General features: G+C 50.0%; 5 protein-coding genes across 7 annotated transcripts in view; 2 read left to right on the top strand and 3 right to left on the bottom strand.

The window, feature by feature from the left end:
• Chrne (cholinergic receptor nicotinic epsilon subunit) overlaps window positions 1-9801 on the bottom strand; it is a 19662-nt gene extending 9861 nt beyond the window's left edge. Inside the window, exons 1-3 of the mRNA XM_050162883.1 lie at window positions 9796-9801; window positions 8454-8611; window positions 7990-8102 (exon numbers count right to left, since the gene is read on the bottom strand). Of these exons, the coding sequence (XP_050018840.1) occupies window positions 7990-8102; window positions 8454-8611; window positions 9796-9801 (277 nt within the window). The remainder of the gene's footprint in view (window positions 1-7989; window positions 8103-8453; window positions 8612-9795) is intronic.
• Window positions 5641-15048, top strand: Gp1ba (glycoprotein Ib platelet subunit alpha). The gene is made up of 3 exons (XM_050162742.1): window positions 5641-6030; window positions 10719-10784; window positions 10994-15048. The coding sequence occupies exon 3, from the start codon at window positions 11000-11002 to the stop codon at window positions 13067-13069; it is 2070 nt and encodes a 689-aa protein (XP_050018699.1). The 5' UTR covers window positions 5641-6030; window positions 10719-10784; window positions 10994-10999; the 3' UTR covers window positions 13070-15048.
• Window positions 15049-15319: 271 nt separating this feature from the next.
• Window positions 15320-18184, bottom strand: Slc25a11 (solute carrier family 25 member 11). The gene is made up of 8 exons (XM_050162746.1): window positions 17923-18184; window positions 17231-17383; window positions 16937-17143; window positions 16668-16758; window positions 16486-16576; window positions 16298-16397; window positions 16171-16222; window positions 15320-16053 (listed from the first exon to the last, which is right to left on the bottom strand). Exons 1-8 carry the CDS (start codon window positions 18015-18017, stop codon window positions 15898-15900), a joined length of 945 nt encoding a protein of 314 aa, XP_050018703.1. The 5' UTR covers window positions 18018-18184; the 3' UTR covers window positions 15320-15897.
• Window positions 18185-18351: 167 nt separating this feature from the next.
• On the top strand, window positions 18352-22490 carry Rnf167 (ring finger protein 167). 3 transcript variants are annotated; one of them, XM_050162744.1, is made up of 10 exons: window positions 18365-18461; window positions 18582-19082; window positions 19165-19245; window positions 20318-20443; window positions 20541-20628; window positions 20768-20858; window positions 21044-21149; window positions 21273-21366; window positions 21855-21935; window positions 22010-22490. In XM_050162744.1, the coding sequence occupies exons 2-10, from the start codon at window positions 18999-19001 to the stop codon at window positions 22306-22308; spliced, it is 1050 nt and encodes a 349-aa protein (XP_050018701.1). In that variant the 5' UTR covers window positions 18365-18461; window positions 18582-18998; the 3' UTR covers window positions 22309-22490. The 3 variants fall into 3 exon arrangements, with proteins under 3 accessions (XP_050018700.1, XP_050018702.1, XP_050018701.1); XM_050162743.1 differs by having other exon boundaries at window positions 18352-19082; XM_050162745.1 differs by lacking the exon at window positions 18582-19082 and having other exon boundaries at window positions 18361-18461.
• A 429-nt stretch (window positions 22491-22919) lies between these two features.
• Window positions 22920-25710, bottom strand: Pfn1 (profilin 1). Its single transcript, XM_050162780.1, has 3 exons — window positions 25418-25710; window positions 23834-24026; window positions 22920-23261 (listed from the first exon to the last, which is right to left on the bottom strand). Exons 1-3 carry the CDS (start codon window positions 25547-25549, stop codon window positions 23164-23166), a joined length of 423 nt encoding a protein of 140 aa, XP_050018737.1. The 5' UTR covers window positions 25550-25710; the 3' UTR covers window positions 22920-23163.
• Between the last annotated feature and the right edge of the window lie 566 nt (window positions 25711-26276).

Raw genomic sequence — 26276 nt, 5'->3', positions numbered from 1 at the left:
TTCTGGCCTGCAGGCATACACACAGACAGAATATTGTATACATAATAAATAAATAAATAAATAAATAAATAAATAAATAAATAAATAACTTTTTAAAAAAAAGCTGCTGGTGGTGGCACACTCCTTTAATGCCACAGCATGTTCAGGAGGCAGAGGCAGGCAGAGCTCTGTGAGTTTAAGGCCAGTCTGGTCTACAGAGCAAGTGCCAGGACAGCCAGGGCTACACACAGGGAAACCCTGTCTTGTAAAAAAGAAAGAAAGAGAAACATGAGGGTGGAGGTGGGACGGGGAGACTGCGCAGCCGGTATGAACAAGGCTGACACCCCAGTTCAAGTGCACAATCCATCGAAAAAAGTGACTCAACAAAGTTATTTTGGGGGACACCAGAAGCCTTCACTCATACCTCATACACTCAAAAATAATGTTTTTTCAAAGAGTAACATTGAAGTCAATGCTGTAGCTTGCTCCTGCTGTTGTAGTGGGTTCTCCAGAGGAACAGAACAGGGCATATGTAGTGAGCTTTAAAACAGCACCAGATCCCACCTGAGTTGCTGAGAACCAGGTACCTGGTTTTTGAGGCAGAGGCAGGGCCTCAACATTTGGAGCAGTCCCAGAGTACCTGTCTTTACAGATGGGGGTGGTAGTTTTTCAGTCCACAAGGTGGAGTGGCTCAGTAGTCCCAACCTGACTGGAAGCCAGACAGTTCCCTACTCCACAATGAAGGACTGGCCTGCAGGCCATCAGTGAAGGACTCAGCGGCAGAAACAGGGCAAGAGGAGGCCAAACCAGCACAAGGCAAGAGAAGGATTGTCCGTTTGTCCTCCTGCACACCCTTTTTATCTGGACTACTGCCTGAAGGTACCGTCCACAGTCACGGTGGGCCTTCCCACATCCACCAAGGCAGTCGGGACAGTTCAGGAGAGGCTTCCTACACAGGTGATTCCATCTGTGGTAATTAACACCTGTAATCCTCAGGAGACCAAGACAGGAAGATCCCAGGACCTGAGACTAGTGTGTTCAAGGTCAGCCTAGGCTAAAGAGTGAGCTTGTCTTCAAAAGAAACAAGCAGACAGATGTGTTGGCCGATAGAGGTACTCAGTGCACAAACTTGAAGACCAGAGTCTGATCCCCCATAACTCAAGAGAGAAGCTAGAAGTAATGCGCGCCCACCGAGCCAGCGTTCTCAGCGTGACGTGGGAGGCAGAAGACTCCCAAAGAGTCTCCAGATTGCCCAGAGTACACAGCACAGCAACCAAAACAAAGACAAGGCAGACAACGACAACTCCCAGGCTTGTCTGTCCTCTGACTTCCACACACGCACCGTGACACACAGGTACCTACACGTACACACAATCAATGAATTAACTTAAAAAAAAAAAGTCAGTCATGGCTTTAATCTGAGCACTCAGGAGGCAGAGATTTCATGACTCTGAGGTCAGCCTGGTCTATGCAGTGAGTTCCAGGACAGGCAGGGTTATGGAGAGGGCTATGGGGAAAAGAGAGACAGAGATAGATGCTGTTTCAAAATTAAAACAAGACAGTAAAAATTCACTATTTAGCTTAGGCTGACCTTGAACACACTAGTGTTAGGTCGTGGGGATCTTCCTGTTCCAGTCTCCTGAATAGGATTACAGGTATTACTACTGGTTCTAAGGTCACAGCGTCACAGATTAGAATCAGCTGTGTAGGGCACCGCTCCTGGCTCCTGAACTCTCCTGATTGCCTTGACTGATGTGGGAAGGCCCACCGTGACTGTGGACGGTACCTTCAGGCAACAGTCTAGATAAAAAAAAATATAAGGACATTCCTTCTCCCCCCCCCTTTTTTTTTTTAAATTTTTACTTATTTATTTTGAGACAGGGTTTCTCTGTGTAGTTCTGCCTGTCCTAGAACTCACTCTGCAAACCAGGCTGGCCTCGGACTCACAGAGATCCACCTGCCTCTGCCTTTCAAGTGCTTGAATTAAAGGTGTGCACCACCACTGTTTGGCTTCCTTTTTCCTTTTTATATTTTTTTTGGGGGGGGTGTTAAGGTGGTAGGTCTGGATTTAATAAGGATCTTTAAAAGTTTTTGCGATAGCAGGAGGCCCACACAGCTTGGAAACCCACGCTGATGATAACGTGACTCTCAGGCTTCCAGATGACCCTGAGGCTGGATTTCTTCTGGCTTCTCCTAGCAGCTGAGCATTGGGCTTACCTAATTACGCTGGTTTCTAGTCTTTAATTAGCCACATGTGAGTCTTGGTGCTGTCAAACACTGGGCAGTAAACCCCAGGATGTCTGCTCTCTTCAGAACACTTGGTTTCACAGGCTTAGTCCATATTATCACAGTATACACGGCGCTGGAGCAGCGGCTGAGGTTACATTCTGTTTCCAGGGGGTGGGGGCAGGGTGGGGATTTAGGGTGGTATTTTATGTGTATGAATGTTTTGCCTGCATGTATGTCTATGTGCCATGTGCCCATGGACACCAGAAGAACTGAAGAACTAGAACTACAGACAGTTGTGAGCCTCCGTGTGGGTGCTGGGAATCAAACCCAGGTCCTCTGCAAGAGCAGTCAGTGCTCTTAACCACTGAGCGATCCCCCAACCCATAGAGAGATTTCTTAAATTTCATTTTACATGAATGAATGTTTTGCCTAAAAAGTATGCATATATGTGCATCATATAATACATACAAATATTATATATAATGTGCATTCCCCAAGCACAAAAAAGTCAAGAGAGGGCATTGGATCTCCTGGAACTGGAGTTACAGATAGTTGTGAGCCACTATGTAGGTGCTAAGAGTTAAACTTGAATCTTGTCCATTGAGTGTTGCTCCTATGTCATGTTTAGGGATGACCACTTGGATTGGACAACCAAATAGGGGGCTCATCACTCCTTCAGCAACCACTGACTGTAGCTTTTCATCTAGGGGTGGGGCCTTGGGAAATTTCCCCCATCAACACTGGCATGACAACTGGTAAGGTCAGTTTGCAGGTCATGTTTATAGCCTCTCTGGTCCCCAGGGGGCACCAGACATGCATACCTGCCGGCAAACACATAAACATAATAAACCTCAAAAGGAGTCCTAAATTTAACCCTAGCAACCTGCAATCTGCCTACCAAAAAGCTGCGTTATAATAAAACGATATTAAAGGAAGCATAAAACTGAATGTGGTGGCAAACGTCTGTAATCCTAGCACTTGAGACCGAGGAAGGAGGAGTTTGAGGCCAGCCTGGGCTACAGAGCCAAGAACCTACTTCAAAAACAGAAACAACAGTAAAATAAACCCCATACACAGAGAGAGCCAAGTGTCCCAGGTCAGGGGCTGTAGGAATTTATACAGTAACTAATCCGGCCCAGAGTGAGCAAAGTCCCTCCTGGACTTGGTCCAGGGCTAAAGCCAACAAAGCACAGAAAGCCCTGCCGAGAGACTGCTCCTGTTAGAGTCCAAAGAGATCCCAAGTAGATCGCAGGTCACAGTTTAATGAGTGACAGCCATGTAGACACTGCTGAAAACATTCTACTTCACAAGTACGGACTTCGTCTGACTCAGAATTGATTCCTAAACCCCATCCCCGCTTCCTTCTCCCTCCCTCTTTGTCCTCTGTCTTTTTTAGACAGGATTTTTTTTTTTTTTTTTTTTTTTTAGTTTTTCGAGACAGGGTTTCTCTGTGGCTTTGGAGCCTGTCCTGGCACTAGCTCTTGTAGACCAGGCTGGCCTCGAACTCACAGAGATCCGCCTGCCTCTGCCTCCCGAGTGCTGGGATTAAAGGCGTGCGCCACCACCGCCTGGCTAGACAGGGTTGGTTTTAACATTTTGCCCAAACTAGCCTCCCAACTCCTGGTCTCAATGATCTTTCTGCCCTAGACTCCCGAACGTTAGAAGCACCTGGGTGTGGTGGCTCACACCTTTGATCCCAGCATGTGGAATGCAGAGGCAGGAGGAGCGCTGTGAGTTCAAGCCCAGCCTGGTCTACATGGTGAGTTCCAGGACAGGCAGGGTTATATTAAAAAGACCCTGTCTCAGAACCAAAACAAAACAAAACAAAAACCATTAGCACTACAGCAGGTGGGCACCACTGCAACCACGCAGCCCAGCCTCCTTCCTGCACCTGACATCAGGCAGTACATCCTCCCATTGAGAGTGCAGGACCACAGGAAGACAGCTGGAAGAGAGGCCTGAAACACAAATTTCAGGAGTGGGTGAAGTTTCACTGAGAAGAAATGATCATACCAAGAACCAGGAAGATGTAAAGCTAAATGTCAACAGAGCCCCAGCCCCAAAAGATGAAGATGTTAGGGTTATCTGAAAAACTGCCTTGAAACTCCATGACGAAATCCACGTATGAGAGCTAGGGATACAGTGCAAGTGGGAGGGCCTGGGTTCAAACCCCAGTATGGATGGAAGGAAGGAGGCAGGCAAGGCTATCCTGGGCTGTTTGGCGGAGGGGGTGGGGAAGAAGAGGAGGAGGAGGAAGAGGAGGAGAAGGAGGAATAGCACCAGGGAGAATAAGACAAAAGCTCCGAGAAGTCTAGGCTGATAAGGGACCAGCCATTTACAACCACCTGCTGGAGATCCTAAAACCCCAGCACTCTGGAGGCTGAGGCAGGACTGAGTGTAAATTATCTGGGTTACATAGTGAGACTCTATCTAAGAAAGGGAAGAATGGAAGGAAGGAGAGAGAGAGAGAGGAAGAAAGGAATGGGGACAGAGACCAAGGGTGAGAGGTGGAAAAGAAAGGGAGGGAGGGAGCAAGTGCAAGAGAAACAGGGATGGAGAGATGTCTCCATGGTTAGAAGCATTGGCTTCTCCAGAGGACTGGGGTTCGGTTCCCAGTGCCCACGTGGTGGCTCACAAACATCTGTAACTCCAGTTCCAGGGGATTTGGGGCCTTCTTCTGGCCTCAGAGGGCTCCTGCACATGTGATTTATATAGGTTCACACACATGTGCATAAATTAAAAAGAAAATTTAAAAGCTAGCTATGCACATGCCTACCCATGAGCCAGAGAAGCAAGCCAACAGTAGGGCTCCTAGCTGGGCGGTGGTGGCGTACGCCTTTAATCCCAGCACTTGGGAGGCAGAGGCAGGCGGATCTCTGTGAGTTCAAGGCTAGCCTGGTCTACAAGAGCTAGTTCCAGGACAGGAACCAAAAGCTACAGAGAAACCCTGTCTCGAAAAAAAAAAAAAAAAACAAACAAAACCAACAACAACAGTAGGGCTCCTTCATGATTTGTTTCCACCTCCTGTTTCAGCTCCTGGTGACTCCTCTCATTGGTGGGCTGTGACCTGGAAGTATAAGCCAAATAAATCTTTTCCTCCCCCAGGCTGCTTTTCCTTTTGGTCTGAGTGAACTATCTATCTATCTATCTATCTATCTATCTATCTATCATCTATCTATCTATCATGTGTAACAACCTTGGATGTTCTGGAACTCACTTTGTAGACCAGGCTGACTAGATAGATAGATCCTCCTGCTTCTGCATCCCGAGGCTGGGATTAAAGGTGTGTGCCACAACTGCCCAGCCAGAGTGTTTTATTACAGCTACAGAAATGAAACTATGGCAACCCCAAATGGGCTAAACCCAAAGAACTCCATTCCAAGACATCATGTAGCCCAGGTTGGTTTGAAAGTCTCACACTCTTCCTGCCTCAGTTTCCACGGTGGTGGGACTACAGACTAGGATAACTATGCCTGGCTCATGATTGCAGTTTTTTCCAAACTAAAATTTTTTTCAAAAGCCTTTTTTATTTTATGTGTCTGCATATCTGCCGTGGGAATGGTGGGTGCATGAGGAAGTCAGAAGAGTATCTGGTTCCTCTGGAACTGGAGCTGTGGACAGTTGTGGGTCATCACCCGGGTGTCAGTAAGCAAACCCAGGTCCTCGGCAACAGCCGCGCCTGCTCCTCCCGACTGAGTCGTTTCCAGCCGCACTCCTCACCTGTTTTTGAGACTTCAAGTATTCCACGCTGGCCTCAGGCAAGGATAACCTTGAACTCCTGATCTTCCTCCTGCCTCCAGCTCCCCTGTGCGGGAATTACAGGTTAGTAAGTGCCACCACTCCCATTCTGTTCAGGGCTGGGCTCCAACCTAGGGCTACTTGCTTGATAGGCAAGCACTCTATCAAACAAATGACTTTCTTAGCCCGAGCACAATGTTTCTCTTTTTTCTCCTTTTTAAAGATATTATTTATTTATTATGTATACAGTGTTCTGTCTATATGTTAGACGACAAGGGCACCAGAGCTCATTATAGATGGTTGTGACTCTGTGAGTTCGAGACCAGCCTGGTCTACAAGAGCTAGTTCCAGGACAGGCTCCAAAACCACAGAGAAACCCTGTCTTGAAAAACCAATATATGTGTGTGTGTGTGTGTGTGTGTATGGTTGTGAGCCACCATGTGGGTGCTGGGAATTGAACTCAGGGCCTCTGGAAGAGCAGCCAGTGCTCTTCTCTGAGCCATCTCTCCAGCCCCACACAATGTTTTTCAAGTGCTGAAAAAAACAAAACAGAATTGCTAATACAGAATCCTGTTTCCAGCAAAAGTATTCCCAAAGAATGAAATCAAGACACAAAAAAATGAATCCTAAAAATGTTTATTCTTGTTTGTTTTTGTTGTTTGCTTTCTTTTTTATTATTTATTTTATATGCATTGGTGTGAAGGTGTCAGATCCCCTGGAATTGGAGTTACAGACAGTTGCAAGCTGCCATTTGGGTGCTGAGGATTGAACCAGGGTCCTCTGAAAGAGCAGCCAGTTCTCTCAACCACTGAGTCATCTCTCCAGCCCTTGTTAGTTCTCTTGACACAGGGTCTCACTACGTAGCCCTAGCTAGCCTGGAACTCACTGTGTAGACTAGGATGGCCTCAAACTCATAGCCATCTTCCTGCCATTGTGAGCACTAGGCATGTATAGGTTACACATACACACGTTCAGGCAAAACATCTATATGCTTAACATGAAATAATTTAAAATTTTTAAAAACTAAAACAGCAAAAAACCTATTCAAGGCTAATAAAATAAACAAAATAGCAAGTTCAAGGTTAGCCTGGGCTAGTGAGACCCTGCCTCAAATAAAAACAAATATCATGAGGGAACTAGCGAGGTTTCTCAGTGGTTAGAGTGTGTGCTACTCTTGAGAGGACCTCAGTTTAATTTCCAGCATGACTCAAAAAAGAAACAGTATCAGTTTCTGTTATAGATTCAATACATTTATATTAAAATATTAATGAGTCAGCAGTGGTTGCAAATACCTTTAGTCCCAGCATTTGGAAGGCAGAAGTAGGTAGATCTTTATGAGTTCAAGGCCAGCCTGGTCTATATAGCAAGTTCCCAGGACAGACAAGGCTACATAGAGAAATCCTGTCTAAAACAGGAAAAAAATAAAACTTAAAAGATTTTCATTTGAAAACTTTTTTTTAATAGCCAGGCAGTGGTGATGCAAGCCTTAAATCCAACCCCATAATTCTGGAAGCAAGGGAAGACAGATCTCTGTGAATTCAAGGACAGCCTGGTCTACAAAGCCAATTCCAGGGCCGGTGGTGGTGGTGGTGGTGGTGGTAGCACACACCCTTAAATGCAGCATTCCAGAGGCAGAGGTGGGTGTGTCTCTGTGAGTTCAAGGCCAGCCTGGTCTACTAGAGCTAGTTCCAGGACAGGTTCCAAAGCTACAGAGAAAGAAACCTTGTCTTGAAAAACCACAAAAACAAACAAACAATATAAATGTAGGGGCTAGAAAGATGGCTCACCAGTGAAGAGCACTGGCTGCTCTTCCAAAGGACCTGGGTTCAAATTTCAGCACCCACACGGCAGCTCACAACTGTCTGTAAGTCCAGATCCACAAGATCTGACATCTTCACACAGACATACATGCAAGCAAAACATTAGTGCATATAAAAATAATCTTTTAGAAAAACAAATTATTTAAAAAGTATAAACACAATAGTAATTTGAACATCTAACTGAAACAGATCATTCTATTAGCAAATATAAATCAGGGCTGACCAGATGGCTCCTCAGGTAAAAGGGGCTTGACAGCCTGATGACCCAAGGATGATTCCTGGGCCCCACATGGCGGAAGGAAAGAGTCTCTGGGGCCCTGGTACAGGAGCTGACACCTAAAGGAAGTTAAACACAAGACCACTTAGTAGGCATAAAAAAACCAGAACCTCTTCTCTGTTTGGAAGTTTCTTCAACTTTCAGATCTTTGGAGAAACAGAACATACTTCCTATTTCAGAAGTTGAAAATAACCAAAAATTTGACTTTGTGGGCTTTCCTGGCAGTTGGGTCACCAGGCATGTGACCAACCAGACTCACACCCAGGCTTCCATTAGTATCTAATCACAGAGAAGGAAGGACAGTGTGGGAGTCTGCAGCACTGGATGTCATGGAACAATGTCTGGCTCAGCGGCAGGGGCAATGCAAGCTTCAGTGACTTGGTCTTGCGGCACAGGAGAGTTCTGCTCACCAGACTGGTTCTGCAGCATGGTTCTGGGAACGGTTCCTGGTCACATAACTCCACGTCTGGCTTTTCTGCCCAGAAAGTCTTTGAAGTAGCCAGTGCTGTTCTGTTTTTGTTTGGGGGTTGAGACAGAATCTTGTTATGTAGTTCAGATTGGCCCCAAACTAATTTTGTAGCCTAAACCGACCTCATTTTAGCAATCCTCCTGCCTCAGCCTCCTGATAATTGCTGGGATTACAGGTACACATCACCACCTGCACCACAAGACATGGTATTACTGTTTTGCCCAGGCTGGTATGGAGCTCTCATCTCAGCCTAGGAACTAAAGCTACAGGCACATGCCACATTGCCTGGCTATAGCCAATGTTTTTTTTTTTGTTTTGTTTTTGATCAAGTACTGGGGTTGAAGATGTGCACTATTACACTGGCCTAGGTGATGTATCTTTTCCCTGCAGCTTCTATCTGAAAAGTGATAGCAATGCAGTAGAAAAACCAACAACGTCAAGAGTTCCTCAGCATAGCTGCCATCTATGCTTCCTTCTGCCTCGCCTCTGGATACTGCCTTAGTTGTTCCATCCAGCAAGTGATACAAATGGCAAGTCTATGACTTAGCTGCATTCAGCTGTGTCTGCCCCTTGCCTAGCCATTAGAGAGGGGCAAGCTATGCTCATGATACCCCATCTGGGTAGGTAGGATCGTTACATCATTAGATGGGGCAGTGGCCCAACAGACAACTAACCCAGGCTTGAAAATCAGAAGTTTCTAGAGGAATGGATTTTGCACTGGAATTTACCAGATATTTAAGAGTTAGAAAAGGTAATGAGTGAAAGTTCAAGTACAGGAAAGAATAACCAGAAGAGGGGACAGCGCTAAACAAGGGGGCTGAGCAGGTAGGTAGGCAAGATTCCGATCTTGTAAGACTCTGAAGAGCAAGGCAGGTACTTCAGACTGCCTGCTGAGAGTTGTCAGTAGCCATTGGTGGGTTCACGTAGTTGACACTTGCAGTTCTCCCATGGGAAACAGAGGGGAAGTTAGATTTTTCAGAGATCAACCAGAAGGCTACTGGGAAAGGGAAGATAGTGCCTTGGGCTGGGGAGGGGGTTGGAGAGATATGAAAGAAACCAGAGTTATTTCAGCAAGTCTCCATAATGGGTAGAGTCCGAAGAAGGCAGTGGTATTGGGAGTGTTTAGAATGATCAGGTAAATGAGTGGTTGTGGACAACAGAAGAATACTATTTTTCTGTGAGTTTCTTTGGAAATAAAGTCTCAGTATAAAGCCCAGGCTGGCCCTGAATTCATGATCTTCCTGCCTCTGCTTCCTAAGGACTAGCAGTAGACAGTCCTGCACCTCCATGGCTAGTAGATGAAGCTATTTTGATAATGAAGTCAATTCTTAATATATTGAAGTTTTGGTTTTAGTTGTTTTTGTTTGTTTGTTTGTTTTTTTATGAGAAGGGTCTTTGTAGCCCAAGCCAGCTTCAAACTCATGATCTTCCTACTTGAGCCTCTCAAAGGAGGTACACTGTTTCTGTACTTGTAGAACATGTAAAAGAAGTCTAAGCGACAATCAGGCATAAGTATCTAGACCTCAGGAAAAAGGGTACATAGCAGAGATCAAAATGAGTCTGGGCCACAGGTGGTGATTAAAGGTGCAGCAAAATATGTCCAAGGCACTTGTGGAGTACATGTTAAGCCAGTCAAAGAATACTCCAGAAAGGAAGAGGGACCGACAGAGAAGTCTGAGAAGGACCAACACACAAGCAAGAGGAAAACCAAGAAAATGAATGTCACTGTCACGTCCCCTGGAGAAAGTAACACTGGGTATGGATGCTGCAGAAACAGTTTAGAGTAGCAGTAACAATAACGTATCCAGTGGATACAGAATAGGGGTGCCAGCAGTCTCAGGCTGCAGAGGGAATCAGTTGAGGGCTAGGAGAGGTGGCAGTAGGTGTAAGGAAGTAGTGAAGGCAAACCGGGCACCTCTAAGAACAGCTATGGAGGAGAGAGGGTAACACGTGAAGAGGCATTTGGAAGCTGCACAAAGTTGGTGGCCAGAGAGTCTCTAGATCTCTCCAGGGTGGAAGGAAAGGAAGGGAGAGTGTAAAACCAAAGGAGGGTCCTGGGGAAAGCTGTGGAGGGAGGTGATAAGGGCCTGTGCCCGGGAGGGAGATGGTCCCCTGGGTGGCAGGAGGTGGTTATCAGGTTGTCATTTCCTCCCCGTTTCTATTTCTATCTCCTTCCTGCTCTTGGCCTGGCTCTCCTTGGAACTAGAAGAGAGAAGGACCAAGTCACACCCTGGAAGAAGCTCTGTGCCTTCAGAGGTCTTTCTGCCTGACGGTAAGCTGGGGCTGGGTTTAGAAGAGGAAGATCTGAGGAGGGAATAAGAACTAAGGACTGAGGACAGGGTAGAAGAGAAGGGGAAAGTCTGGGAGGGAGCGAAGCTGTTTCTGGAAGTGATCTTAAGAGCTACAGCAGTGAAGGGTTGGAGCCTAGAAAAATTTGCCAAGGACCAGGGCGGTAATCCTTTAAACTCCCTTTGCCCACAGGTTCCTATGGCTCTCTTCGTCTTGCTGTTCTTGCTGCCAAGTCCCTTACGTTCCCAGCCCCCTTGTGACATCTCCCAAGTGACCAGCCTGCTGGAAGTAAACTGTGAGAACCAGAAGCTGACAGCATTGCCCACAGACCTGCCAGCAGACACAGGCATCCTCTTCCTGACCAAGAACAAACTGGTTACCTTCTCCACAGCCTCCGTGGCACAGTTCACTCACCTCACTCGGCTATACCTGGATGAATGTGAGCTGACCAGCCTGCAGACCAGTGAGAAACTGTCCAAACTGGAGAACCTGCATTTATCCCACAACAGCCTGCAAAGTCTGCCCTCCCTAGGACAGGCACTGCCTGCACTCACTATCCTTGACCTCTCCTTCAACCAGCTGGGCTCACTGTCTCCCGGTGTCCTGGAAGGCCTAAGCCAACTGCAGGAGCTCTACCTGCAGAACAATCATCTGAAGAGTCTGCCCCCCGGGCTCTTGGTGTCTACAACCAATCTGAAGAAACTCAATCTGGCCAACAACCACCTACGTGAGCTGCCCCATGGGCTCCTAGATGGGCTGGGAGATCTTGACACCCTTTACCTTCAAGGGAACTGGCTTCGTACAGTTCCAAGGGGCTTCTTTGGGACCCTCTTCTTGCCATATGTTTTTCTTCATGCCAACAGCTGGTACTGTGACTGTGAGATTCTCTACCTCCGAAACTGGCTCAAGCAAAATTCCAACAATGTCTACTTATGGAAGGAGGGTGTGGATGTCAAGGCTATGACCCCTAATGTGGCCAGTGTACGATGTGCCAATTTGGGCTACGCACCTGTCTTCGCCTACCAAGGGGAGAACTGCCCTACCAGTAGTGATAGGGATTCCACAGACTATGATGAGTATGACTCTGAAGTCTCTGAAGTACCTGCTACAAGGGCAGAGGTCAAGTTTTCTACTAACACTAATGCCCATACTACCCACTGGGGCCAACTCTTAGAGTTTCCTACTTCTCCAGACAGCCAAATGCCTTCTTGGCCTCCAACCCACAAACCTACTAAAAAACAGTCCACATCCACCCACATACAGATTCCAGGTCTCACCACACTCCCACAGACCACGCAGCCCAGCACACCTCTTTATAATCTAAAACTCAATACTACACCTACCACCCCAATACCTACCACTTCCACCCCAGCTACCCCAAAGACCAGCCCTACCCCAGTGCCTACCACTTCTACCCTGGCTACTCCAGAGCCCCACTCCATACCAATGCTTACCAGTTCTACTCCAACTATTCCAGAGCCCACCACTTCCACCCTGGCTACCCCAGAGTCCAGCACCCACCCAGTGTCAGCTACTACCACCCTGACTACCCCGGAGCCCAGCATCACACCAATGCTTACCACCTCCACACCGACTATTCCAGAATCCACTGCTTCCTCCCTGACTACCCCAGAGCCCAGTGCTCCAGTGCCTTCCACCCCCACTCCAACTACCCCAGAGCCCAGCAGCACTACCCCAACCACTCCAGTGTTTACTGGAGTGACACTCTTCATTACTGCCCTGGCCACCACAGAACTCACTTTACTCCCTACCCCCGAACCTATTACAGGAATCCCAGAAGTGAACAGCTTCATAACTTTCCAAGAGATGGTTCAAGCAAATTCTAATACTTCCAAACGTGACCCTTTTCTCAATTCTGACTTTTGCTGCCTCCTCCCCCTGGTTTTTTATATTCTGGGTCTCCTCTGGCTCCTATTTGCCTCTGTGATACTCATTTTGTTGCTGACCTGGATCTGGCATGTAAAACCACACACTCCGGACTTGGACCAATCTGCTGCGCTGGCCACAAGCACATACACCACAAGTCTGGAGGTGCAGAGAGGAAGGCAGGTAACTGTGCCCCGGGCCTGGCTGCTCTTCCTTCAAGGCTCACTCCCTACTTTCCGTTCTAGCCTTTTCCTATGGGTAAGGCGTAATGGGCATGTTGGGCCTCTGGTAGCAGGACGGCGGCCCTCAGCTCTGAGCCAGGGTCGTGGTCAGGGCCTATTGGGAACAGTGGGTATTAGGTACTCAGGTCACAGTCTGTGAAGGTGACTACCTTGGAGATCCTAAGAAGACTACTGGGATCTAGCTGGGGTGGGAATGAGACTGCCGCGCAGACATTCTATTTACTTCTTTATCTGAAGCCCCTTTTACATCTAGACCACACAAATCAGAAGCGGTGAGGTGATACAACTGGGTAATCACAGAACCAAGCTCCCTATGTTACTCAGAGCATTGCCAGGTCACATGGTCACTGCTATGGCTTTGGGGAAGAGGTAGAAAAAGTGAATAGAAATGGTGCACGGCTCCCATGTGTTCACACGTGGGAGGAAACTTGGAGCAACATTATCCCTAAGTATCGTGAATATGTTTTCCCTGTTTAACACTTATCTTCCACCAGTGTTATCTGAATAAAACTGCTTTTAAGAAAATGTAGCTTTCTATGAGAGACGAGAATGGCTGAAGCACCTGTTACAAGAATTCCCAAGGTCCTAACTGCCCCCACCCTGATTCCAAATACACAACAAATCTCCAGTTGTACTTGGGGGGAGGGAGGAGGACACTTCCTCGACCTTAGTGACTCTTCTGCAGGGTTTGGGTACTCACCAGGCTACCTCAGACAACTTTAGAATCAAGTCCCAGAGCTGAGAGGAAGTGCTAAAGCCTGCCTGCAGCTGGGTAGCAGAGGTGGGTACATTCCTCACACTCATGGCTTCCAAATACAACTCTCCTCACCGGCCAGGTCAGGACTGGGAAAAGGTGTCACCCTGGTGGGTTTGACTGAAGAACCTTAGGTTTGCTGCTTTCAAAGCTGGATGTAGCAGGACCCTTCTTTCCCCCAAATCCACTGATTTGCTGATTTGGTCATTTGCTAATCTCACCAGTGAGGTCTTCCATGCCTCATCTCAGTTCAGTACAGGGCTTGGGACCCAGATAAAGGAAGGCCGGCTCTACAGACTGCCCCTCTCCAGATGGTTCTAGATCTTCCTGTGAATCTGGCTGAATCTCCTTCCCACCTTGAACTCTTCCAGGTAGAGCACAAACCTTAGAGGTTACCCAGTAAGGACTTTTCTTCATGAACTCTACCTACTAGTTCTGCTTCATCTTCATGGCACTGTGGGCTTGAACCACTGCACAAGGCTCATGGGTCCTCTGTGCCAGCAGAGTTCCTCCTCTGAGCCTCTGCCCTCCTTCTCAACCTATCTGACTGCTACCACGAACAAGTCTCTCCTAATTTGGGCAGGGTGCAGTCCACAGATATAGCCATTTTCAAATGTTCCTGTCATCATCTTTTTTTTTTTGCTGTTTGCTTTTTTTTTTGAGACAGGGTTTCTCTGTGTATAGCTTTGGCTGTTCTGGAACTCACTCTGTAGATCAGTCTGGCCTCTAACTCAGAGATCGGTCTGCCTCTGCCTCCCAAATTGCCGGGATTAAAGACATGCACCACCATTGCCCGGCCTCCCATTATCTCCTTACTGGACTCTAAACTCCTTAAGAAAAGGTGCAGGCTTCAAATGTCTCCGAGCAGGCACTGCGGGTGGCCCAGGACAGTGCAGGGAAGGATTAAGGAAAGGAGCAGCAGAGTCACCAGGAAGCTGTACTAGTATCTTTTGTGTTGAGGCTCTGCCAAGAGGACAGCTCGCACCTGCTGCCTGCCTGTTTCTCTGGCCTGGCATGCAGCCCTCAGGCTGCCTGGCACTCCTGGTTTGACCTTCCCATATCTCTTCATGGTCCAAGAAGTTTGTAGGATCCTTGAGGGTTTGGGAATCATACTTAAGAAATAGATGGAAAAAAAAAATCACTTTTTCCCCAGCCAACTCAGTTTCTAGCCATTATTCTTTGTGTTTGACTGCGCTGCACACTCTCAAGAGCTCGGGACTGCACTCTCCATCCCTGTGGCTCCATCTCACAGAAGTCCAACTTAGATTCTTTTTTCTTTTCTTTTTTTTGATTTTTCAAGACAGGTTTGTTCTCACAGCCCTGGCTGTCGTGGAACTCACTTTGTATACCAGGCTGGCCTTGAACGCAGAAATCTGCTGGCCTCTGCCCCCTGGGTGCTGAGGTTAAAGGCTTAGAGGCGTGTGTCACCGTCACCACATCCCACTTGCTTCGATTTACACTCATTACCCCTCCCTCTTTATGCTGCGAAGGCAGTGAGGGGCTCCCAGAGGCCTTTCCTGAGAACTCTGATCCGATTACGAGGCGCTGCATTTTTGGGCAAATGGCTTGCTAGCAGCATACAAGGCCCAGTTTTCTTTCTGTCTGCTGCTGAGGTATCACCACTGATTTACATAGTATTTTCATAAAACCAATGGGTGATTTTCTTTAATTTTTTTTGTTAAAAACTCCAGTTTGTTTTCCAGAGACATCAGCTTCTTTGTGCAGTTAGCTCCCCCTAGGATCCTCAAGACTATCCAGATTTGGGGTTGGTGTTATCAATCCAATTTATTAATTTCGTCCTCAGAGAGGAGGAAGCCACATCCACCATAGACCCTTTTGGCCATCTGGATAACTTCTACTCTCTCCTGTCTCCTCAGCTCTGTCTTGGTTTCTCCAGAGAGAGAGGTCTGCTGTCTTGTGTGCCCTGAAACTAATACCCAAGAGATAACTGGAAATCCTTAGGGAAGTTTCTCAAGTCCTCCTAGGACTAGCCAGGGACAATGATCCTAAGCATCAGGCCAGGCACGGCAAGCTGGAGCAGGGTTAGAACAGATTAAAGTTCTTTACCGCAAAGGAGTAAACCACACTGTAGAGGGAAAATAAATAGAGGAGCCCAGGGTAGCAGAATCCAGGCCCCCGGGGCACATCGACTGACTGTAGGAGCAGCGGGTGGCCTGGGGGCCCTGGCACTCTAGTCCCAGCAGCTTGCCACATCAGCCACTGAGGAAGAGACGCTTGTAGGCCTTGTTCATCTGTTCCAAGAAGATGAAGGTGAGGACAGTGTGGGGGCCCAGTCGGGCATAGTATGGTGTGAAGCCCTTCCACAGGCTGAAGAAGCCCTCGTAGCGGACGACTTTCATCAGAACATCCTAGACAGACAGGCAGCAGGCGCTGGGCTAGGACGTGGCCTCTATACCCAGCTCCCTTCATAGCCCTCCCAGGGCACCCGCACACTCTGACCCAAGCCCCCCGCCCCGCTTCCTCACCAGCCCATTCTTGTACTCCGGCTTTCCATCGATCATTCGCATATTTTGGATCCTGAAAAAGAGGAAGTACGTGCATGAAAGAAAGAAGGCCCTCCGAAAGTTCTCCAATCCCAGGCTACGGGCTCACCTAGTTTTGACGATGTCCACAGGCATGGAAGCGGCAGTGGTGACGAGGCCACTGATCATGCTGGCACAGAAGTGGCACAGAATATTGTCAGAGAAGTAGCCTGGGAGGGGGAGCAGAAGGTGGCAGTCAACTCTCAGGTAGCTCAGGCTGGACTGGGCATGGAGTATTCAGCTCTGGGTCTCTCTCACCTGAGTCCAGCAAGAACTGCTTGGATTGGGAGTAGGAGGCAAGCTGGGCAGCGTTGACAACGACAGCTCGAGCCATGGTAGGGATGCAACCCTGAGGCGAGAGGATGGAGGCAATGGAGAGAGGGTCAAAAATGCCAGAGACTTGACCCTACACCCCCTGGGACTCCAACCCCTTTGCTCACCCGCCACAGAGTGGGGACTCCCTCTTCCCTGGCAATTCGAATTAGGGCATTAAACACGTTTTTGTAGCCACGGCGCTGATCAGCTGGAAGCCTGGGGAAAGGGCAGGGAAAAGTCACGGTCAGGACCGTTCAGGGTCCATAGGAACAAAGAAAGGGAGGCCCGAGCAGGTCCGTGTCCTGATGTACAACTTGGCTAACAAAAATATGTAAAACCTAATCCTTTCGTTCTACATTCCAGGAATGGGGCTGGGGTTAGACCTGGAACTCACCGGCCATCGGCAGTCATCCTGATAAGCGCCACCTCTGCTGGCGTCCCCACAAATGCCCCAGTTGCACCTGCCGTCATGCCAATCAGGGCCTTCAGCAGAAAGCCAGGGGGTGTACCGTCAGCCCCGGTCAGGCGTTCAAACAACACAGTATAGATGCCAAGACGTGTAGTGGTGTAGGTGGCCTGGCGGAGCAGGCCAGCTGACAGCCTGAGGAGAAATGTCAGCACCGCGTATCAGGCCAAGGCCTGGACCTGCCAACCCACAGCCTCCCTTCCCAAACTGAGGCCCCAGTACCCAGTATAAATGCCCTTCAGTCCTTCTGCCTTCAGGATGCTGGTGAGGGCGTGGAAGCTGGTTTTGTACTCTCGAGTCTTGGCCCCTTCACCACTCAACTGCATCCGGTTCTTCACCAAGTCCAGAGGCTGCACGAAAACTGTAGCACCCATCCTGAAGTGAGGCAGTAAGGCAAGGAGTCAGGTCGGCTGGTCCAGGTCGACCAGTGTCTACTGCAACCCGGCAGCAAAAAGTTACAAGGGTCAGGGTCTGAGGGGCAGCTAAAGATTCAGGAGGCTGGTGGGTATGTGCGTAAAGGTGTGCACGGAAGGCAACGTGCCAGAAAAAGTCCAGTTGTCCAGTAAGAACCATGCAAATCAAAATGCTTCAGGCAGTTCCTTAGAGTTCGAGCAGAACTGTACTGCAGGCAGCCTAAGGAGGGGTGGAGAGGGCATCCACAACCTAGGACCCACCCCAAGCTAGATCCACAACACAAACATGCACAGTGGAGCAATGGTGGTTGGAAACACGGGGCAATGACCCTGCAATGGGTGACTAGGTCCTGGCAGGCCATCAGGCACCTCGCAAATCTCAGGACATCATGGTGACCCCGCACCAGCTCAATTTACTGCAACATACCCCGAGATGCCCTGGACCCAGTTGCTTGCGCCCGTCCCTTTCTCCTTTTCCCTATCCCTGGGGCCTGAGCTTACCCAGCCAGGCCCCCAAACAGGAACTTGACGGACTTAGGGGAGGTACGGGGCTTCCCGTCCATCCGGCCAGCCCCGGGACTCGCCGTTGCCGCCATCTCCCCTTGATGGCCCTCGACTTTGGGTCCCGAGCACGCACAGCCCCGCTCGCGCCCAAGGTGACACCAGCGCGCAACAGGGCGAGGGCGCGCGCGCGCACGCCCCTCGACAGGCAAGTCCGGCTCCAGCTAGAAGCTGTGGGGGGAGGAGGAGGAGCGCAGGCGCGTACCGCAAGGACGGCCGGGAATGAGGCGGGGCTAGGATGCGTGAGTGAAGGGGCGTTGCTGATTTAGGAAGCCACTCTGCGTCTCCCACCCTTCCCGAACTGGAATCGCGGGAAACTAGTTTGTTTGAAAATCTCGCGAGAACGAGTAAGTCAGCCCAGTTAGGGCTAGGAGGCTTCTCGCGAGTTTCCACGGCGAGAGAGTGGGTGGTGGTGGTGGAGAAGGTGATGAGCGCTCTCGCGATATTTGAAGGTACCGCAGCTACCAGGTGGAGGAGAGGTTTGTAAACAGGGCAGCTCCTCGATCTCGGGCGCTGAGGGGAAAAAAAAATTAGACCGTCTTCTGGGCCTCGGAGCTCCCTCCGACTCTGCAGGAACTCTCTTTCGGCCGGCCTTTTAGGACCGGAAGTCCTCCGTCCTGAGCGTTCAATACTGGAAGCGGCCTTTCTTTACCGGAAACCCTTTTCCAGGGGGATCGGAAGACAGCCTACCTGGCCGGAAGTCCCGCCTCTTTGAGTTTTCCCCCACCCTTCCTGAAGTTTTTCTGTTACCTGTTTGTCTTCTATTCTCGGTTTTATTTCTGCATCAGAGAAAGATATATTGTCTCCCTCCCAGCTCCACTAAGCTGGTTTTATCCCTTACTTCCTGAGTCGCAGTTCTTTCCCCGACGTCCCCATGTAGCTGAGAAGTGGGACCTGGGGGTGGTTGGACCCCTGGGATCCTTAAGGAGAGGCAGAGAGGGCGCAGAACTTGGCTTCTCCTCCTACTATCAGGACGCGACCTCCTCAACTTCACACACACACACACACCCGCTGCCATGCACCCTGCGGCCTTCCCGCTTCCTGTTGTTGTGGCTACTGTGCTGTGGGGAGCATCCCCTATCCGAGGGCTTATTCGAGCGGTGAGTCTAAGGGTCGGATGGGGGAAGGGCGCTGTAAAGGGGGTTCAGGATGAAGAGAAAAAACGGATTATTTTGTCTGCAGATCTCCGAGCACAATGCCAGCATGGACTTTGCAGACCTCCCAGCTCTGTTTGGGGCTTCCCTGAGCGAGGAGGGACTCCAGGTGATGCGCTCGTTTCCGTATAGTCTCTATCCTGGGCAGGGGTTGAGTAGCCCTGCTCTGGATCAAACTGGAGGTAGGAAATAGTCGAGTTAGTAACGGAATGCATTGGGCTGTGGCTAGAGCCCAGTGGTAGGGTGCCCACCTAACGTAGTGAAATTGAATAACCAACAACACAGTCCCCCCACTCCAAATACCAAAGGACATGACCATGCCCAATACAGAAATAGAGTCCAGAGTCTAGAGGTAGAAGGCAGTGTCCTAGAACTGTCAAAGTTGAGAGGGAGACTGCCGAGTGAATTAAGATAAAGAGCAGGTGCTTATCAGTCACGTCTCTAGAGCTACTTACAGTTTGTATGGACGGCTGTGGACGGTCTTTCTGTGACCCTTAGTAAAATGGGTCCTAGAAGTTAAGGTAGAGCTGTTGTGTTAACTAGTCAGTGAAGTAAGCATGTCTGTAGTTTCTTACAGAGTTCTTGCCACATAGGAAGAACTCAGTTGGACCACAGATAGCAATAGAGTTGTTTGTAAGATGGGTAATTGGAAAATGAAGCAAATAGAATGTGCTCTTTGTACTTAAAGATGAATGTGAAAAAATTTGGTGAAAATGGCATGAACAAGTAGCAAGCTGAATTATCAGTGGGGAACTGGGGGAAAAAAAGAGAACTAAATTAGTCTAGAATTTGAGAAGTCGAGGGAGCCTCTGGTAAAGGGATGTTGTGTGCTGTAATTGCATCTTCAGGAAGCTGAGAGACGTAGATTCCGCTTTTCGTTTGGTTTTTTAGACAGGTTTCTCTGTGTAACCCTGGCTGTCATGAGCTCTGTGTAGATCAGGCTGGCCTCCAACTTAAAGACCTGCCTGCCTGCCTGCCTCTGCTTTCCAGGTCTGGGATTAAATGCATGCATCACCTGAGATGTAGATTCTGATTTGAGTGGAATGCTCAGACCTCAAGAATATGTAATGAGGGTAGAGCTGCAGAGTACAGATAGCGCGTGTGTAGCGTTATGCTTGATAGGCCCTGTGGGAGGCAGAATGTAAAGATGGAAAATCCAACTGTTTGCATTTGTCCCTCAGGGGTTCCTTGTGGAGGCTCACCCAGAAAATGCCTGCAGCCCCATTGCCCCGCCACCCTCAGCCCCGATCAACGGGTCAGTCTTTATTGCACTGCTTCGAAGATTCGACTGCAACTTTGACCTCAAGGTTGCTAAATGTGGAATGGGAGCTGGTAAGCAGGGTAAACGACACTGGGAGTGAGGAAAGGCAAGGGTTATGACTCCTCTCCCTGCTGTCTCCTTAGGTCCTAAATGCTCAGAAAGCCGGGTATGGTGCAGCTGTGGTACACAACGTGAAGTCCAATGAGCTTCTGAACATGGTGTGGAATAGTGGTAAGGCTGGGGAGTCCGTGCCACTGGGCTGTCAGTAGACCTAGAGACTAGTTCAGTGGGTGGGGTGGGCAAGAGTGTCAAATGCCAGTTCCAGGGAATTGAGTGGAAGGCTAAATCCCTACTCTCCTGCTCCCTACAGAGGAAATCCAACAGCAGATTTGGATCCCATCTGTATTTATCGGAGAGAGAAGCGCAGAGTACCTACGAGCACTTTTTGTCTATGAGAAGGGGTAGGACATATGCCTTTTCCCACTCTTCTCCCACCCTTTCCATGGCAGCCTAGAACCCAGGCCTCACTCCCCTACCCACACAGGCTCAGGTCCTTACTCACCTTTTTTCCTTTCACTTCATCCATGCCTTCTCCCAATCCAGTTACCTGGTATTGCTTGGCTTGAGGCTTGTCTTTTTTCCTCAGGGCTCGCGTGCTTCTGGTTCCAGACAGTAGCTTCCCCTTGGGCTATTATCTCATTCCTTTCACTGGGATCGTAGGACTGCTGGTTTTAGCCATGGGAGCAGTACTGGTAAGTAGCCATGGGAAGAACTTAGAAGACCAGACTGGGTCTGGAGATGGGAAGTGGGGTGGTTGTTGGATTTTCCATTTTTTTTTTTCTTAAACCCTAGTGCACTCTTCCTTTTACCCCCAGATAGTTCGTTGTATCCAGCACCGCAAACGGCTCCAGCGGAACCGACTTACCAAAGAGCAACTGAAACAGATTCCTACCCATGACTATCAAAAGGGTAAGGGCATGGGAAGAGGGCCCATCTTAAAGAGGTACAAAGAGCAGTGAGGTGTTAGAAGATGACATTTTTGCTTCTCTTACACACTGCCAACCACAAGCAAATGGGTAGAGCGGGAGCTAGAATGCAAAGATGATCAAGTAAAATTTTTGACCTTGTGTGTGAGCGAATGGAGTAGAAAGATCTAAGGAGCTGGGAGGACTCAAAACAGGTGAGGGGTTGGGTTATCTAGCCCTGGAGCCTCAGTGCCATATAAGGCTATAGCAGAAGCCTTGTCCCTCCCACTTCTGCTTTCCCCCTCCTACCCTCCCCCCAGCCCACTTCCCTTCTTATCTCTCCTTGCCCCCTCTAGCCCCAAGTTTTTCTGTGTCCTGCCCTAAGAGCTTGCACTGGCTTGGTAAAATCTAGAAAAGCAATCGTTATAGGTTTTAACTCTAACCTCCCATAGTGAGCTCCAAATGGCTCAGTGAATCCATTCCTTCTCCCAGGAGATCAATATGATGTCTGTGCCATCTGTCTGGATGAGTATGAGGATGGGGACAAGCTTCGGGTACTACCTTGTGCTCATGGTGAGACCACTACCTTTGCCTGTGCCCCTGCCCCATCTGCAGAGACCAGGTGCTTCACATACCCCTCTCCATAGCCTATCATTGCCGCTGTGTGGACCCCTGGCTCACTCAGACCCGGAAGACTTGCCCCATCTGCAAACATCCTGTCCATCGGGGTCCTGGGGATGAAGAGCAGGAGGAAGAGACTCAGGGGCAAGAGGAAGGTGATGAAGAAGGGGAGCCAAGGGACCAACCTGCTTCAGAGTGGACCCCACTCCTGGGCTCTAGCCCTACTCTTCCCACCTCCTTTGGATCCCTAGACCCAACACCCCTGGTCTTTCCTGGGCCCTCTACAGACCCCTCACCCTCTCCTTCATCTGCTGCCCTGGCCTGAAACTTCCTACACTTGGCACCTCTGGTGATCCTATTTGCACAAACTCTTCCTCCAGTCTTAATAAGCTAAGGGATAGGGGACATTTCCACCTTAGGTTCTCAAACCCCTCTTTTGAGGTGGCTGGGAGCCATAGGACATTGGTCTTCACTTCTTGGGTTAATAAAATTGTTTTTGTGGACAAAGGGTATTAAGATCATTTTTATACAGGTGAAATTGTGGAAAAGAATCACTTCATGAGATTAACTTGTCAGGGGACAGCCCCAGCTGCATTTGGTATGACTCAGGGAGGGAAGCCCCACCTACACAGATGACTCAAGCAGCCCTGCCTCACCCGCAGGCTTGGACCCATTCTCTTGTCTGGATGGCTATGTTCCATTACAGAGTCAACTGAGCCTCTAAGGGAAAGAGACTATAGAGGGGCCCAGGCCATCCGACTGGGTACATGGAAGAATACCTACTTAGTCCTGGGGGCTGAAAAGCAGAAAAATGGAATGGAAAGGAATGCGAAGAGTTCAGTCTGGACACAGCCAAGAAGCAAATAGCTAAGTTCAGTGGCATGGGCCACAGTGCCTGTCTCCAACTAATACCCCAAGTGCAAAACCACACAGGACCTTGTTAGTAGAATCTTTTTTATTCAGAAAAAAAAAAAACCAAAAACAATTTTTTCCCAAACACACACAGGAGGGGGTATGGGTAAGGGGAGGTATCTGTCTGTCCAGCCCCAGCCCCCGGCCCATGTGGTTTTGGCAGCAATAAGGGAAATGGGGTAATGGCCCAAAAAATAATGGTATGTGTGTGTATGGAAAGAAAGGGTGCAAAAGCTGAAGGGAGTGGTGGGGGAGGGGACAGATGAGGTCAGTACTGGGAACGCCGCAGGTGGGAGGCCATTTCATAACATTTCTTGTTGATCAAACCACCGTGGACACCTTCTTTGCCCATCAGCAGGACTAGCGCTGGAGGAAAAAGAAAGGAGGCTAGGACCCAGGTGTCACAATTCAACCCTGCCAGCTGTTGAGCAGCTGTCCAGCCCTGGGGGCTGTAACCTAACCTCATTCCTCCCAACCAGCTCCCCCCCCCACAGGCAAGCTGTCAGTCACCCTAAAACAATAGAGCTTTTCAAAGGAGGAAAAAATTCAGCTTAAAGACTAGTGAAGAAAAGGCAAAATTAGAGGTCACAGGCTGTAAGCTGCCGTGGATGAGCTTCCTGCCTCTCAGGCTTTTACAGAACTCCAAGACCAGAGCCAATGCTGACTTAAGATCCCAACAGTCTATACCAAGTGAGCTAATCTCTAAGTTTAAGGCAGGAAGAGATTTAAAAGGTAATGTAACTCAGCCTTTTTTTTTTTTTTTTACAAGATGGGGAGCCATAGGCAGAGCCCAAGGACTCTCCAAGGTTCCCACATCCAGCAAACTTCGAGAAAACCCTGTTTGCGACCTCATTGAGGGACCACAGAAAACCCCAAACGACTAACAAAAAAGGAGATACGTTAGGGGTGCCAAAGACCTGGTTAGCACAGAAACTCACTCTTGGCAGTCATGGTGACAGTGACATTGAAGGTGGGGGCTCCTCCTGTGCTCTTGGTACGAAGATCCATTGTAAATTCCCCATCCTGCAGCAGTGAGTCCCGGATCACAGAACATTTCTGGCCCCCAAGTGTCAACCCATTCACGAAAAAACTTGACCGGTCTTTGCCTACCAGGACACCAACCTCAGCTGGCTGCAAGAGTCAGAATCAATCATCGCATTAAGTTAGTGCACCGGCTAATTTGTTTCCCAAGAAGCCACTATTTATCCTGGAGTTGGGGGTGAATGTGCTTCATACACACCACCAAAAATGGAGTGGGGTGTGTGTGTGTGTGTGTGTGTGTGCGCACACGCAGAGAAAACCCATGGGACCAGGGAAGAAAGAATACTATTCCTCTTAAGTAGCTAGACCTTGATGTTAAATGGGGAAAGCAAAAGGAAAAAAACCCCTGGGTACCAAAATTCAATCAATGATCCAGGGGGAGCCTTTGGATGCTCAGAACAGTCCTTCAGGAAAAGCAGAAGCGGAGAGGGTGAGGGAGGGGGCAGGGAAGGAGGAGAAGCAACTTTGTCCTTATTTGGTCAAAGGTTCTGCAGGCGTTGTTAGGAGCCCGGACGCCTGGGTCTCCCGGTAACCTAGCATTTAGGTCCAGGTGTCTACGCCCCAAGATGAGGAAGCCGACCCCTGGGGGCTTTCTAGGAAAGTTGAAAAAGTTTTAAGGGTCGGGGGTCCAGGCTGTCTTGAGTCTAGACATCCCGGGGAACCTTTCTTTTTCTGCCCCCCTCAAACCCCAAACCCCTACATCCGGTACCCTCCCGCCCGGAAATCCCCTTCCCCCCCATTCGAACTTCCGCTCCCCCTCCCCACTTCCGGGCAGTGTGGCCAGGGAAGGTGGTGGTGGGGACAGCAGCAACCTTATTCCTTCACTTTACGGTGTCAGAACTTCTCACAAAGTTCCCCTGCTCCAGGCCCGGCCGGATGGCGGGAAGGGAGGGTGAGGGGACTTCCGGGACTGGCCTCACAGGAATGTTGAGGCTAACGTGCCGAATTGGGGGTGTGTGTGTGGCGGCCTCGCCCTCTCTAACGGAGTTGGGAGGGGCAGGGAGCTCACGGAGGTCGGGCCAGGGCTCAAGGCCACGCGCCTGGAGCTCCCACCAGCACAAGGGGAGACAATGGTGGAGGGAGCGCGAGCGGGCGGCCCAAAGTGGAGTCGAGGCTCCCCGAGCCCCCTTATCAATCATAATCCCAGGCTAAAATTGCAGCGCGTGCCTGCCCCGCCCTGGAGGAGGCGGAAGTGGGCCGCCGCACCGGGCGGCGCGCCCCTCCCCGCCCTGTGCCCCGGATGTAACGCCCCGTCGCAGAAAGCGGGGTGGCTGGCGGGATGGGCGCCGCCGCCGAGGGTCGTAGGGCTTGGGGGGCAAGAGAGACCTAGATTCATGCAGCCGCCATTCGCGCCGCTTCCAGGCAGAGGACCAGATCACGGCCTCTCGCTGCCTTCGCTAGGCTGCGCCCGCCCCCACCCAAGTCTCTCCCTGAGGGTCTAAGCCCAGCCTTAGCCCGGGACCGCACAATCCCCTAAGTACCGTAATGCTAACGAAGGTCTTCCCGGGGACGGCGGCCCAGACGGAGGGCGAGTCCTTGTAGCCTACGATGGCCGCGTCCTGACAGGTCCCGTCCGCCATGAGGCTGTCGATGTAGGCGTTCCACCCGGCCATGGCGCTGCTGCTGGGGCTGCTCTGCGGGCTGCTGCTGGGGCCGCGGGCTGGGCTCGGGCTGGCGGGCGGGGGGAGGCAGAGAGCTCGGGGCACGCGCTGCCGTCCGGAACGCGGCTCTGTTAGCTGTGCAGCAGCCCTCGCACCGCCACTTCCTGCTCCTCCCCCCCCCCTAGATTTTTATTTGCAAAGGGCGGCGGGGCGGGGCCTGCTCCCCATTCCCTCCCTCCCTCCCCCCCCCTTGCCTGGCCAGATAGCGAACTTTTGCAAATGCAATTTTAAAAAGCCCTCCCCCCTCTTTTGCAAAATTTGCCGAGTTCGATGAAAAGCCGTGCAAAAAGGCTAGACTGGCGGTGGCAGGAGCGAGGTTAAGGTTAGGGCTCGCTCCGACTCATGTTGAATACAAACCACTTTGGCATTAAAAGGGGGAAGCCGGGAGAGAAAAAGGAAGAAAATTAGTAAGATTGAGCAAATTAAAGTGGGTGCGGGGAGCCCAGGGTTAAACGGAATGATTCTCTCTCTCACACACACACACACACACACACCCCCACCTCCGCGGGAGGGAAGGAACGGCGGGCGGCGGCGGCGCGTGCGCCCGCGCCTGCGCCGGGGCAGTGAGAAGACAGCGCGTGGGGCGGTTGGGGCTAGCGGCTGGCTGCGCGAGCGCGCGCCTGGCAGCGCCGATTTGGACCTTCTGGGAGGGAAGACGCGTCCCCACTAGGCGGAGCGG

This window comes from Alexandromys fortis, unplaced genomic scaffold (assembly GCF_014885135.2).
Source record: "Alexandromys fortis isolate MF-2015 unplaced genomic scaffold, M_Fortis_MF-2015_v1.1 scaffold_84, whole genome shotgun sequence".
Taxonomy (NCBI): domain Eukaryota; kingdom Metazoa; phylum Chordata; class Mammalia; order Rodentia; family Cricetidae; genus Alexandromys; species Alexandromys fortis.
The sequence above is the reverse complement of the archived record's forward strand: the minus strand, read 5'-3'. Positions and strand labels throughout refer to the sequence as shown.

Bases quoted from the DNA above. Each gene is read 5' to 3' on its own strand.
- Slc25a11 (XM_050162746.1), bottom strand. From the start codon at position 18,017: ATGGCGGCAACGGCGAGTCCCGGGGCTGGCCGGATGGACGGGAAGCCC. The intron at 16,577-16,667 runs GTGAGCAAAGGG...CTCTCGCCTCAG, and splicing joins GAGTCCCCACTCTGTGGCGG to GGTTGCATCCCTACCATGGC. The intron at 16,223-16,297 runs GTGAGCCCGTAG...CCTCTTTTTCAG, and splicing joins GTGGACATCGTCAAAACTAG to GATCCAAAATATGCGAATGA.
- Rnf167 (XM_050162743.1), top strand. From the start codon at position 18,999: ATGCACCCTGCGGCCTTCCCGCTTCCTGTTGTTGTGGCTACTGTGCTG. The intron at 20,629-20,767 runs GTAAGGCTGGGG...TGCTCCCTACAG, and splicing joins GAACATGGTGTGGAATAGTG to AGGAAATCCAACAGCAGATT. The intron at 20,859-21,043 runs GTAGGACATATG...TTTTTTCCTCAG, and splicing joins CTTTTTGTCTATGAGAAGGG to GGCTCGCGTGCTTCTGGTTC.
- Gp1ba (XM_050162742.1), top strand. From the start codon at position 11,000: ATGGCTCTCTTCGTCTTGCTGTTCTTGCTGCCAAGTCCCTTACGTTCC.
- Pfn1 (XM_050162780.1), bottom strand. From the start codon at position 25,549: ATGGCCGGGTGGAACGCCTACATCGACAGCCTCATGGCGGACGGGACC. The intron at 24,027-25,417 runs GTACTTAGGGGA...TGACTCTTGCAG, and splicing joins AGACCTTCGTTAGCATTACG to CCAGCTGAGGTTGGTGTCCT. The intron at 23,262-23,833 runs GTGAGTTTCTGT...TTTTTCCTCCAG, and splicing joins TGTCACCATGACTGCCAAGA to CGCTAGTCCTGCTGATGGGC.